The sequence below is a fragment of the Pelecanus crispus genome, chromosome 3 (assembly GCF_030463565.1).
Source record: "Pelecanus crispus isolate bPelCri1 chromosome 3, bPelCri1.pri, whole genome shotgun sequence".
Taxonomy (NCBI): domain Eukaryota; kingdom Metazoa; phylum Chordata; class Aves; order Pelecaniformes; family Pelecanidae; genus Pelecanus; species Pelecanus crispus.
Window position 1 is genome coordinate 98,158,153 of NC_134645.1, and position 14,041 is coordinate 98,172,193.

Here is a 14,041-nt window from a genome sequence, read left to right on the forward strand (position 1 = left end):
CACATCTGTTGTATGGATTATACTCCTAGTACCCTCTGAAATTTTAACTCCCAAGGAATTGGCACACAGGAACGTACGCAGGACATGCGTCTGGCATGGAGGATGCTCTGGCACCTGCTGGACATCAGGAGTTCACCAGCAAAGCAGAGCCCTCACTAATGAGATGAGCTCGTGACAGCTCTAACAGCACTCCACAGGACCCTGTCCCAGGGAAGGTTTCTGGTTGCATCTCAGACCAGGCTCAGATGAGAAAGGACTGGGAGCCATGGCCCTCACACGCTCTAGCTGACACCGTTCAAATGGGATAGTTAAAAAGAAAACCATTCTTCTGAAGCATGATACACAAAAAGTTCACTTAACCAACATTTTCTTGTTAAGAAAAAGAGAAACAAGAACTCTGGACTTACGCTGGATGGTGCAGGAGGTGAAATCCTGACACCATTTGTACCTTTGGCACTCTCTTATACCTGTTTTCTCTCTTACGTTAGGGCAAATAAATGACTGGTTTTTGGCCACAGCATGTATACCAGTATGATACTAACAACACAAGATAGAGAAGAAAACAATAGAATACTGCTAACATTTGAAATCCGTATAGTTTTTAATCAAATCTATATTGTTTCAAACTTAACACACAAGACCAAAACCCATTGAATTTTGTTGTACAAGGACATTGGAGCCAATGCAGTCTCCCAGTGCTCATCTTTTAGAAAATTCATAGCCGAAACAATTGTGCTGGGTACAAGACCATGCTTAGTGAAAGGAACGAGGCATGTACTCACTAGACTCTAACGGGGGGTGAGAAGTCTCGGGAATCCGTGGAATATCACTAAAACGTGAATATACACATAGTAATTAGAAACAACAGAGATAACCTTCTGCTGTAACAAAGAAGTTTCCCGGACACTTTTTTAGAAATATGGATCTGTTTCTGTTCTAATGGGTTACAAGGAAAGAAAGGGGAAATATTTAAAGACATATTTTTCACTAGCATTCATGAAAATCTTACTAATGCAAACTACTTCTTTCAAGTTAAGGAACTAGCAGACGTAACAATATGAGCACTACAATGTTAATATTGTGGATGGATTACACGATATTTTTACAACCAGCACAATAAAGTTAGAGAGCTTTTAGGAAGAGAAAGGTGGCAAAAGGTAGTATAGCTATGGATGTTCAACTATTTTTTGGATGAAAAAACTCCAAAAAATAAGACACAGATTAACTCACTAGTAATTTTTATACAAACGTCTCAAGGAGTTCACGGAATGAAACTGACGAAAATGTCTTATAATAATAAAAAGAAAAAGCAAATAACATTAGCAATGTTAACCAAACAAAAGAATAACGCATTTCTTCAAAGGCTAAAAAAAAAAAACAAAACAAAACAAAACAAACCATATTACAATTGGCTATGGACATTTTTCGACATACACATATCCAGCATGTATACAGGTATAAGTAAAATCAAACTGGTTAAGTCCACACACATCTATCAAAATTTTCCCATCAACAAATTTACTCTTTCATCAAAATCTGGATGATGCTAGCTCCTGACTCTCTTCTGTTCTCAGCAATGGTGGAAAATACATTGCAAGAGCAAGAAAAGACTGTTGTACAAAAATTAGCAAAGCAGCAGAGCAGGAAAATGAAAACAAGCTCTTCAATGAATTACTTGAAAATATTTTCTTCTACACAAAATAACCCAATATTGGAACTACAGTAACTTTTCTGAAGAACATTTAGAAGATTTTAAGTGTAAAGCTGGGCATTTTAAAGGTATTCAGGCATTTCTCTGTTCCGTGAAATGCTACTTTACTGACTTGGAAGTCAATAAAACTAAGACTCCTGGGTGTATAAAAGTCACTTATGAAAAAAGACACTTAAGTCAGAAAAGGAATGTAAAAGTGCCCAATCAATTAGACTTAAACTTGCTTTTCATATCCTGCAATTTAAATTTCTTCTGCAAGTGTTTTAAAAAAGCCTACTTCAACTCCCAGTTAATGTTTCACATCAGCTTACATCTCATATCAATCCACAAGAATGTGCTTCTCTTTGCTTTGACTTTGTAACTCAAGAGTAATGTGGCTTCCTCAAACTCATGGAAATAGAACTGCATTACTTATTCTTGACATGGCATAGTACTACTTCACAAAACTATAAACAGATTAATGATGTGTTGCATAGCAGGGCTGCTGTGCAGACTTCTTCCTCTTAACACTTTCTCCCTTCAATTTCCAGGGCAATTCTCATCAGTCTGAAATATTTACTTCAGCATATTCAAACTGATTTTTCTGTTCAATACAACATTAAGTTTGCGATGTTTACTTGCGCTAGATTATGAACACTCTTGTCTGCAGTATAGCATTGTTTGTAATAATAATCCATTTAGGATATCCAAACGAGGGCTCACGTGTTTCAAGATGGAAAGTGCAACCTACTTTGTCAAGTTTCACAGTTCCTGGGTAGGTGACAAAATGGTCAAGTTGATCGTATTTTCCTCACTTAGAGCTGGTGATACAAAAGTCCTCACCAGGTAAAGGTAAATGGCAAAAATAATCAGATCTTTCTTAAGACTTTACTTGTCAGACAGGAAAGAACTGAAAGTATAGTTTTTTAACGTAGTCTTCTGAGCCCCTTGTAATTCTTATGAAAAACTGACAGGAACAGTGGAAGCTAGAACACAAATTTCAACACCCAACAAAATGCAAAGTTTGCAATAGAAATGTTATTTGGCAGCTTTCCCACCCACCCTGTTCATCCCCACCATATTAGAGCTCGTTCACCCTCAGGATAGCTCTAAAATTTTATAGTACAATGGACAGCTAAGATTATTGTTAGGAAATCTTCTCTTCCCTAATATATTTATCTTGTTTAAGTACACCTCCACACAGAACTGCAAGACACAAAAAGCAAAGAAACCAATAAATTAAGTATGCAATACAGTACTGATCATCAAACTCATGGCAAAGTATCCTAACGAGCTCTGTAACTGTTCTGCTTTCTGCTATTGATTTCAAAATGGACATGAAATAATTCAAAGTTATGCTTCTGTCCATATTTAAACTTCCTACAAATTCAACAATCCATTTTACATAATAATTTCTTAAATATTGCATGCCCACAAGAAAATAACTGGTGTTATATACATAGTGACTTTATCAAATGTGTAAGTGGTATTTTTTTTTAAACATTGGCATTTTAATTGAAGAATGAAAATTCTAAAAAGAAACTATAATCTAAATCTTGTTAGGTAAAAAAATGAGCCTTATCTAGCTGCTCTTACGGATTGCAGAAAATATTCTAACACTATGATTTACAAAATAAGCTCTTCAGAAGGAATAGTAGAAACCTCATGACTTACAATATTCAAAATTAGACTAGTCAAAGCAAATGGTAAAAACAAAGTAAGAAGTAGCACAACCACTTATTGAAAATAAGAACAAAGTTGTGCTCTGCTTTCAGAGCAATGTGAACATCAGAAATTAATGTCACATTCCAGTAAAGAGCTGCTGACATTGAGCTTTGTCTTTCTATCTCTATCCTGAAAAGCAAAGGTTTTGTGTGATCTTATGGGATGTTACATATGACTATCTCACATCTGATCCTTCTACACCTCAGTGAATAAATAAATTAAACCAAACTGTAATTTAGGTTGAGACTACTCTGTGCAGATATATGGTTTGTGAGGATTACTATTTTGTAAAACACAGGAACAGCTATAATTTCTCTGAGGGCTATAGTCAAGAGCTTGATCACTGAAGACAAACCAAATTCACATGTGGTTGTAACCCACTCTTCGTTAGGTTGCTCTAGGGACAGAAGCATCATCCTCTACATCATACCAAGTTCTCAGAGTTTCTGAGTACCTTTCCCTGGTGCTCATCCTCCTATTTCCAAAACCATTCCTTCCTATCAGAACCTGTAGATCAATCTGCAGTTTGCACTAATTACATTACTTGAGCGACTCTCTGGAATTCAGTACTGCCTGGTTTATGATGGAGGTTCAACCTCCTCGCGAGGACCTAGAGCACAGTAGCAGTCCCTGTGCAGAGGGAGCTGAATCGCACCAAAGAAGCAACAACTTTGGCAATATTATCTGTGGAAATCCCAGCAGAGATAGCTAGCATCTGACCAAGAAAACAGAGACAAATGAAAAAAACATTTGCTTTACCTGCACTATCCCATAGAGCTCACGGAAGTGCACAAGAGACGGCGAGTTAGTTACCATATGCCAGGTTTCTTCTCCAAAAAGCATACTGCCAGAGGATTTTCTATGCTGTCCTATGTTAACTGCCTCTCACATTGTATGCATATTCATAGGTAATTCTTCCCCTCATATTTAGATAGCCAACCCATTAATTCTACTTTTTATAGGTTTCTTATCCACCTTGTGCTGCAATCATTAGCATCAATTAGTTTCTACGGAGTTTTTAAGGTACTATTGTGGTTATACCATTTATTGTTGTTATGCCTTCTTCTGCTAATAGTGTTACATGTTTCACATTTTTCTCTAATAAACATCCTACAATTATCCATTACTCAAAATTACATTTGCTGGTAGACACAGAAATCCAAATTTACAAGACTGAGCAAATTGTTTAGACATCAATTTTGTAACTGGCAGTCATCTAATTGTGGGCTTACAGTCCTCCCATTATTCACTTAAGCTAAACTGTGTCATATTTGGGCTTTTTAGACCTAATATACTAGGACTTTTTAAATAGAGACCATTAAAACTTCTGGTACATTATTTGCATTATTAATACTGAGAGATGAAAACACTTAAATTATGCAGACAAAGTATCATTTTTCAGGTCTTTCGGGAACCTATTTCCTCACAGGAATTTTAAGTGTAATGGATTATCACTTAATGCTGTATCAAGCAGCTTCGATTTTGCTGAGTCAGTACCTAAAGGAGACACAAAACTTTGATACACTAGATTTGTTGGATTAAATTCCCTGTCATGAATTCGAAATAATCTCATAGTTTGGATAGAAAGACAAGGAGAAGCTGGGGCGGGGGAAAGTAATCCGTTAATGCAAGCAACCCATTTTCCATTATGTAACACAATTTACATAGTTTATAATTATTTAAAAAAAAAAAAGGAAAAAGAAAATCCTGTGCAGTATGTTCTTTTCTGTTAGCTAATACCAGGATTTCCTTCATTGTACAATGGCTGATATTTTTTGTTCTTTTAAGTCGACAGACAGGTAAATCCCAGTCTGATACAAAACAACAGGACTTTGACTCATTACTGCTGGAGAAAGGAAACATCTTTCAATTTTGAAGTTATATGCTCTAGTTGCTTTGGGATATTTATTTGCTCTTCTCAAAAAAAAAAAAAAAAACCAAAAAAACAATCAAGACACAACTCCTCAAGAATAGTGGTGTTATCATATATAAAGCCACCATGCCAAGGCTCCATTTATCTCAAAATAAAAGCACAATCTGATGTGCTGTATTTTTTCCTATGTCTGGAAAAAATATGTATGGGTCATCCAAAGCAAAACTTTACCTTTTATTGGTACTATTTCTGGGTGCACTTTTTTAGTGTTAAATTTACTGCTCAGATGCAGAAACATTCTTTGATTTTGAATGCACTTCACATTCTATGCCTCAGTTCAACAGCTGTGCTACTTTCTCTCGATTTTCCTTCAAGAATATGTCACTGGAATGTGGTCACCTTGTACTGCATTTTTTGAAGCTATTAGATTTTTCAAATTCATAAATGAAAATAATCCAATTAGTTTAATAATGAAGTTATCTTAAAAGCTTAAGAATACATGAATTTTGCAAATATGCTAATAGCAATAAATATATCTAAAGCTCATTATTTAAAATACTAATCTAGCACTTTCCTTTTACATCAGTTGTACAAATCAATTTTCAGGTTTTCTTCAATTGAGACATGGAGTTCAAGTCAGGTCCAGTATCAATATACTTTTCTTCTGCCAATTTAAACATAAAAGCTAGACTTCCAAAAATCTCCTTATGGCATTTTATTTTTAATTACAAAGACGTAGGACTGAATTTGCAATTTTCAGTCAGGAATGTCTCCTAATTTATCCAACTAAAGAATGTAAAATAAGGTTTCTATTCCCCTACAGTCTCCATCTGGATGGTAATTTTAGCTTTTAACAACCACTATTACTGCATCAAGCTTTCGTTTTCCATTAGAAGGCCAAAGTCATAACTGGAATTAGCAACGAATGTTAATTTTATTTAAGTACTTTTAATAGTGACTGCCATTAAAAAGGCAGAACTCATTTGTAAAGTATAGGTACACTTGCACAGTACAGACAAAACCAAACATCAAACCTGACGTGAAATAAATGTAAGTGAACATTTTAGTCAGAAAGAAAATGAATAGTTTTTTGTTTCTAAAACTGAAAATTTATAATATTTCAGGCAGATAAAAATTATAATTAGGATGAATCTAGCAAATTCAAAATGAAATAGTCATGCATTCATAAGGAGGAAACAGTTTACCAGCCACTTCCAGGATAGTGGTATTTAGAGACTTATAGCGAGTGCACATGAACTCTGGGAAGGTGACTCATTACAGAGAGATTTAAATCCTTTTAATTTTTTTTTTTTAAACTAGCCAAGAATCACTTTTTATTGTTAATCATGTGACTCTGTTCCACAATATAAATGTGAATTTACAATATATGATTAATATTCAATCCTGTAAGACTTAGCTCAAAATGGTCTCAACTGAGTCATATTTGGGGAAGGAGTGTAGAATATCACTAAAACAATTGTGACAAATGCAGAGCCAACCCCACTAATCTTATTGATTCGAACAGATTTTATGATCTTTCTAAGGCTTATTTGGGAAATCAAGAATATAAGAATTGTTACCACAAAACCCCAACCTGGATTTACAATAAATAAAAATGAAGATTATAAACATAACACATTAATGCTAATTTTTGACAAAACAAATTACCTTCATAAATATGAAGGTATTTTTGTTTCCACTTTTGATTTTTATGACAGTGTCATTTAAGGCTAAATACAGTCTTTTCAATTAAGAGTTTTGGTTTTCCTTTTTTTAGGTCTTTAAAGAACGCCTGTTTAAAATCTTACTAGCATTGACTTCTTAAAATCCTGCAATGGTCAATGTTTGCTGATGCTTCATTCTACTCATGAATACTTGTATAAGTTATTCTGATTTAATGGAGCTAAAAGGCTGAAAACCAGATTTTTCTCATGCACAGGTCCACTTGATCCACCAATTTTCCTTTGCCACTTGGCAAAAACTTTGTTAGTACTTTGACCATACAGAAAACAACACTTACATATATCACTGCAAAGATCCAAGATTGTAAATGACAGTGAAGTAAATGGAATATACAGAATGTCAATAATAGAAAGTGAATCATATTCCATTATTAAGAGATAAAAAGTAATGAACTCACAAATAGTCCCTTTAAAAGTCCCATTAGTAGAAGTAATAACTGTGCTTAAGAAGCAAGTCTTTAGCCTTACCCAATAGGCCTTGAAACAATAATTTCAACTTGAGGTTCTGATTTTGATTCTAAAATAATGTTGTAAACTTCTTCATTTGTAGCTCCAGGCAAGGGTTTACCATTCCATTCTAGAACTTCATCCCCTTGAATTTAAAGAGAAGTTTATCTCATTTCCATATTCTTTTAGAAAGAAGTGCAAAACATTTATAAAATCGATATAACCGAGTAACATTGCCTGAAATCAATTAAAAAGCTGTGATGAGACCCAAAAAAGGTTTTTGAGACACTATCAAGGCTCCTTTCTCAGAACACAGCTACAATTTGTACACACCAAACATATTAAAGAAACCACTTGTGCAAACATATTAAGTATTTCCAAAATAATACAGCACCTGTTATTGTGCTATGAAATGAAAGAATCCTTTTAAAAGACCCTTTATTAACTAGTGGCAATAAAGTTTGAAAATAGGTTAATCGTCAAAAATGAAAAATATAAATACCTATTGTTAGGCCTTTAAAAATCATGACATTTGATTTCAATTTATAAACTGTGCATTTCAATTTCTCTACAAAAAGGGCAGTCTTCACTGTCTGTGTCAAACAAACCAAAAATAAAAGCAAGGAGTGAGTCACTTATCTCCTGAGGATGTTAGGGGGGACAGAAAGGAAAACATGATGTGAAAGTTATCTAAATAACTTTATTTTTTCAGTTTGCCATTTCTGGAATTTAAGTAGTATGTACATTGCATTGTACTTTGGCATTATTATAAAAAGGTGAAAATCTTGAAGTATAGTTTCTAAAGAAAGTTCAGTATATACAACTAAACTGCAGGAACCACAGGGTAAGTTTACACTCATACCCCACCATATGCAGCAGTCAAAACCTCACAACCGCTATCTGATGGCACAAATAACTTTCTTTACTGACAATAATTTTATCCTTCATTATTGACAATGATTTCTCGTTCATCAGACTCAGTCAGGAACTACCCCTCAGCTGCTGGCTTTGCTCCTTTCTGAGGAGATCTAAGCCAAGTGATCAAACTTGTGCTTGTTAATTAGCCAAGGAAAACTATACGAACTGAGGTCCTATCTAACAAAACACATGGCTTCAATTTCTCTTTATATTCAGCAATTGTCAGTCCTTTTTCCCAAACAGCCTACATTTTGGTATTTTAAGGACCCCACAGAGTACTCCACTGGCTTTCAAAGCATTTTGGCATTCTTTAAAACATAAGCCCTTGCTAATGACAGACTTAATAAATGCTTGCTGACATAAGTTTAACTTTCTACCATGTTGTTTAGCTGAAAAAGTTTAAAATATTTTGTATATTTATTATGTAATCTTATGTCGGGGGTAGAACAGGAATTAGATATTGCCTAGGAACTTCATTTAATATTTATACAGCTCGGTGAAAACACACTCCTCCTGTAATTCTGACTGTATTTTAAAGCTAACAATTGTTATAAACTAACATGTTGTTTTTCCCTAAAATAAAATCTGCTTTATTTAGAGATAATTGGCTTAACTTAAAAAAGCACCCTAGGCATTCAATGGAACAAGATGTGTCCAGCTTTGCAATAGTTGTAACTTAATAGCAAAAAGTGACAGGGACATACGCTAAATTTGTAAAACTGAAAATCAGGACCTAAACCTAATTTACACAGCAATCAGTCTATCACATTTTGAAGATGACAAAATAGGTGGAACATGCTTGAGAATCCTGAAGAGGAACATGCAAGATGTCTTATCGCTATTTTAGAGGACTTAAGCAGCTTTTTGAGAGTCAATGGGAGATCAAACAATTAAAGAAAAAGAATTGCCAGGATGACTAAACGTAAGATCATCATAGTCAGAATGCTAAATTAACAGAAGTGGCTCCAATTATTCTTACTGAAAACTAGATGCAAATGGAGATTTGAGTGAAATGGAACTTCTGCTAGTTCTAAGCAGATCACCACCACCCATCTTTCGCTCAGCTTGTGCAGTTCTTGATCTTTTTGACCAGCGAAGCCCCTTTACATCGTCTCTTCATCTAAGATGCTGTCTATAAGGCTTACATTCCGATTTCTGCTCTCAGTAACAGGCATGAAAACAGGAAAACACCATCCAGATACTCAAAACTTGGACATATGCAAAACCCAGCTGGACACGGTCCTGTGGAACCTGCTCTAGCTGACCCTGCTTAAGCAGTGGGGTTGGACTAGAGATCTCAAGAGGTCCCTACCCACCTCAACCATTCTATGATCCTGTGATACACTGTTACAAATTGAGGTGAGATGAAGTCCCTGGTCTTAAGTCCCACTGTAGTAGCCCAGAGATGCAAGTCAGTCAGTCAAGGAACTGTTAGACACCTTATGCTGTAGATGTTTAGGATAACCAAGGTATCTGCACAAAGATGGCTGGCAGAACCTACAGGACACCTGCACCCTTACGGAGCCACTTCTGCTGGTGAGGCATATATCCCAGGATATCTAGGATGCCTCTAGAAAGGAGTATTAATGCATCTTGCATTCTACCCCCACTTACTGATGCATGTTCCAGACTTACGCTGTAATTCTCTGAATTTTTTATATTGATTTCTAAAATAGTAATTTGGATTGGGAGATACGTCTGGGGGTCAGCTATGGGCCAACAACAAAGGACAGACCAGGTTGCTCAGGGATTTGACCAGATGAGATTTGGGTATCTCAAAGGAAGGATATGCAACATCTCCTCTGGGCAACCTGTTCCAAGCGTTAACCATCCTCTCTAGATACAAGAAAAAAGATTTTCACAAACAGGGTCTCCCTCATTCCAGCTTGTGCACGTTGCTTCTTGTGTGATCAGTGTGCACCCCTGAGAACAGTCCAGTTCTGGGTTCTCTACAGCCTCCCATTAGCCAGGTAAAAACAAGAATTAGATCCTCCCACAGTGTTTTCTCTGCCATTCCAAACAAACCCAGTTCTCTCAGCTTCTTGCACATCACATCATCTAGACCCCAATCAACTTTCTGTCCCTCTGTCCAACCCGGCCCAGTTTGTCAGTATCTCTTTTGTACCAGAGGAACCCAACCTGGACAGAGTACTCCAGATACAGCCTCATAAGCACTGAACAGAGAGCAACAACCACCTCCCTCAACCTGCTGGCAACAACCCTGCTAACACAGTCCCGTACGTGACTGGCGTTCGCTGCAAGGGCGCTTTGCTGACTCACGTTCAACTTACTGTCCTCCAGCATCTCCAGACGCTTTTCTGCCAGGCTGCTTTCTAGCTGATTGGCTCCTAGTGCTTACAGTTGCACTGGGTTATTCTGTTCTTGGTGCAAGACTTCACATTCGCCTTTGTTAAATTTTATGAGTTTGTACAATTACTCAAAGATTTATCAACTAGCCAAATTTTGGAGGTTTTTCATAAAGACAAAAATGCATGTTCTCCTAACAGCAAGGACTCATCCATGCCTTTTTTTGTGTTTTAGTCCCATGCCATAGGATGAATAGACTTTAATTCATTGAAAACATGCGCAAAACAACGTATGTTTTTTGTGAAACTATTTTGGCTCTAAAAATATTTTCAGAAATTAAAAATAGTTCTGACTTAAAAAACAACCTCGACCATATATTAGAAATGTAATATGTCAGCCCAAATAGTTCACAATTAGGAGAGAGAAATTTAATTTCATTAATTATAATCTGCAGTTAAAATCTCTAAACTACTATAATAATTGGTGCTATCAACCCCATGTGTATTGACATGGTTAAAAAAAAAAAAACAAAACAAAACAAAAGCCAAAACGAAGTAGGATAGTTTTAGAGACTCATCATCTTTTCTATTTCTTTATTACTGTTTGCTTCATGCAATTATCCTAAATTCATACAAGTTGTCATCGGAGCTTCTGGATTTCTAAGAAGGCATTGCATAGACTTTGGTTTGCTAAGACAACACTTAGAAAGTAGTTGCTTAGAGCCATGGTAAAAATATAAACCACTAAGAAGTAATTTTGAAAACCAACTGTTGTACATAGTTCTCGTTTCATTTAGAAGCTTGAAAGGTGCCAACAGCACAGCCACTTATTTGTAAGTGTAGAATATACATCTTATATAAATGAAATATTTTAAGATCACTTTCTTGGGTTGTTTTCCATTTTTATTTGTAACAATTCACATTGAAAGAAGCACTAATGAAGTCCATTGTGTACAGAGTGCATCATCCTCCAGGTGACACTATAGTGCAAGTAAAGTAACTAGTAAGTTTTGTTTGCCACAATGAAACAGTTTTAAAAAATGTTTGCATTGCTTCTATAGAGCGTAACAAGCAGCTCCTGAGCTAGCAAGCAAAAATTTTCCACTGACACCCAGTCCTGACACCAGCACTGATCAGGAGTGTCTTGTATTTTGCTCATCCGGCCAAGCAGTTGGAGATAATAGTAAATTAGAAACATAGGCAACTGTGGCATTTCATAATAACTTTACAATATTGTCCTGTATTTAAAAAATATTAGTCTAGCACATGAACAATGTTAATATAAATTAACAGCTGCATTACAAAAAGCACTAATTAAAAGACAATATATTTTGTATGCAACTGTTTGATTTACCTGCTCTGAGATGCCCCACCACATCAGCCAAGCTACCTTTCTTCACTTTGGTAATGAAGGCACCAAGTCGTCCTAATTCTGTCATTTTCCCTCCAACAACCTGGTTAACCACAAATTTGTGAGTTTCCAAGCCACAGACCAGACATCATATCAAGCATAAATACATAGACAGATCAGTTTTCACATTATTTTTAAAATTAAACTTAAAATATGCATAAGCAAATCTATTATCAATTTGGCTTTACAGAGGCTGCAAGACAAAGTTAAAGATACAAAAAGGCCAGATCTACTTGAAAAGAAGTAAAGCTGACACAAAATGAATAAAATTGATATTCCTTTAATGTGTTTGACTAATCAGTCGTATGCAGTTTGCTAAGTATCTGTATTTGTTGCAGAAATCATGTTTCTTAATAAATAACCAAGACAAGTACTTTTTACAAATAGATGTCTGCCATGTTCTTAAGTTTAAATTGCAAGTGCACATCAAACCAAACGTATGAAAACCACAAAATGCAACTGGTACAACAATTAAAAACTTAGTAAATACACTACCATGAAACGTGGGCAAACAGTTCACAAGAACATTGTTATTGTTAAAACCCAGGCCCTCTCATCCAAGCACATGACCAAACAAAACAGCAACTTCTGGCTTTTGTTAAACAGAAGAGAGCTATTTTTGAAGACGACTGCATGATACAGAGTTTAGGAAAATCGCCAAAAATGGGTGCCCTCAAGAGATTAGATTTTTAATAAAATACAAAACAAGAAAATGTAGTCTTGCTGACTCCTCTAGCTTTCTCTCTGCAGTCTTTTTTTTTTTTTTTTTTTTTTTTTTGTCAGGAATATCCTGGGAGGAGTTTTATAATAAAACAAAACAGTGGAACACTGGTTCATTAGGTATTATTTCCCCATGTTGCAATCACAATAACTAGTAGGAACTTTAATACAGATATATATCCAAGAAGACCCAGAAGACTAACTGCCAACAAGGTTGTCACAAGATAATGCATTAAATTTATCAGTGGGGACCTTAGTTTGTATCATACAAAAATGAAACTTGAAAAATTGAAGCAAAGCTCTCCAACCTACATTTCCTACTAGGAAACAACCTTTTTTCTCATGTATTAAAAAAAAATTGCTTGCTGACGGCAAAAAACAGCCTTGTGCTACAGACTACTACACATTTAGTAGACTGAAGCTGTTCTCATCTTCTGTATTCCCACGCCACACTGTCTCACTTCAAGGTGGATAAATGGCTCTTACCCAGGACATGCCATTACCAAGTTCACAAGGCTCTTTCCTGATGTAATTCCCACCAGGACGAGCAGAACTGACACCCCACATCTCCGTCACATGCAAGGGACTGAACTATCAGACAACTCTATGCAAGGAGTGGTTCAGTGTCAGTGCCCTTTGAAATAGACTCAGACCTAAGCGGGTGGGAATGTTTCGTATTTTGCATTGATTCTGTTTTTCTCAGTGGGGAGAGGAACACACCCAAATCAAATTCTCTCAGTCATGTTTCAAGCTCCATATAGCTAAAAATATACAGGGAGAGAGAAATCCTTGAACTGGCACGCTGTACTCCCCACCAGCTTCAGAAGTAGAGCTCTCTCTCTCTCTAAGTGTTCCAGCAATTTAGGGACACGAACCTAAAAGTCCGCTACAGATGACCAGTTTAGGGGTTTAAATCAACGGGACAGTGTTGCTAATGTCTTAATTTTGGGGCACCGGATTAACTGGAATTACATTGAATATAATCTCTATTATGCTTTAGAAGGTTTTTTTTTTTTCAAATTTTTGTGTAAATGTTTAGTTTCACTGCACAGAATTTGTGTTTCCAAATGGCTGTGTGGATTTTAAACACTTGACCTTGTAAATATTTGCATCCAGATGACATTTATGTATGTGGATTATGAGATGAATTACTTGACTGAAATGCAAACAGTAGAGGTAGAAAAGGCAGGACTCCATTAGTGCACTGCA

The 14,041-nt window shown here is 35.9% G+C and overlaps 1 protein-coding gene across 1 annotated transcript in view; it reads right to left on the reverse strand.

Moving 5' to 3' along the window:
• LOC104038321 (regulating synaptic membrane exocytosis protein 1) overlaps positions 1–14,041 on the reverse strand; it is a 190,511-nt gene that overhangs the window by 139,900 nt on the left and 36,570 nt on the right. The window contains exons 5-7 of the mRNA XM_075707731.1: positions 12,056–12,155; positions 7,499–7,622; positions 783–829 (exon numbers count right to left, since the gene is read on the reverse strand). Of these exons, the coding sequence (XP_075563846.1) occupies positions 783–829; positions 7,499–7,622; positions 12,056–12,155 (271 nt within the window). The remainder of the gene's footprint in view (positions 1–782; positions 830–7,498; positions 7,623–12,055; positions 12,156–14,041) is intronic.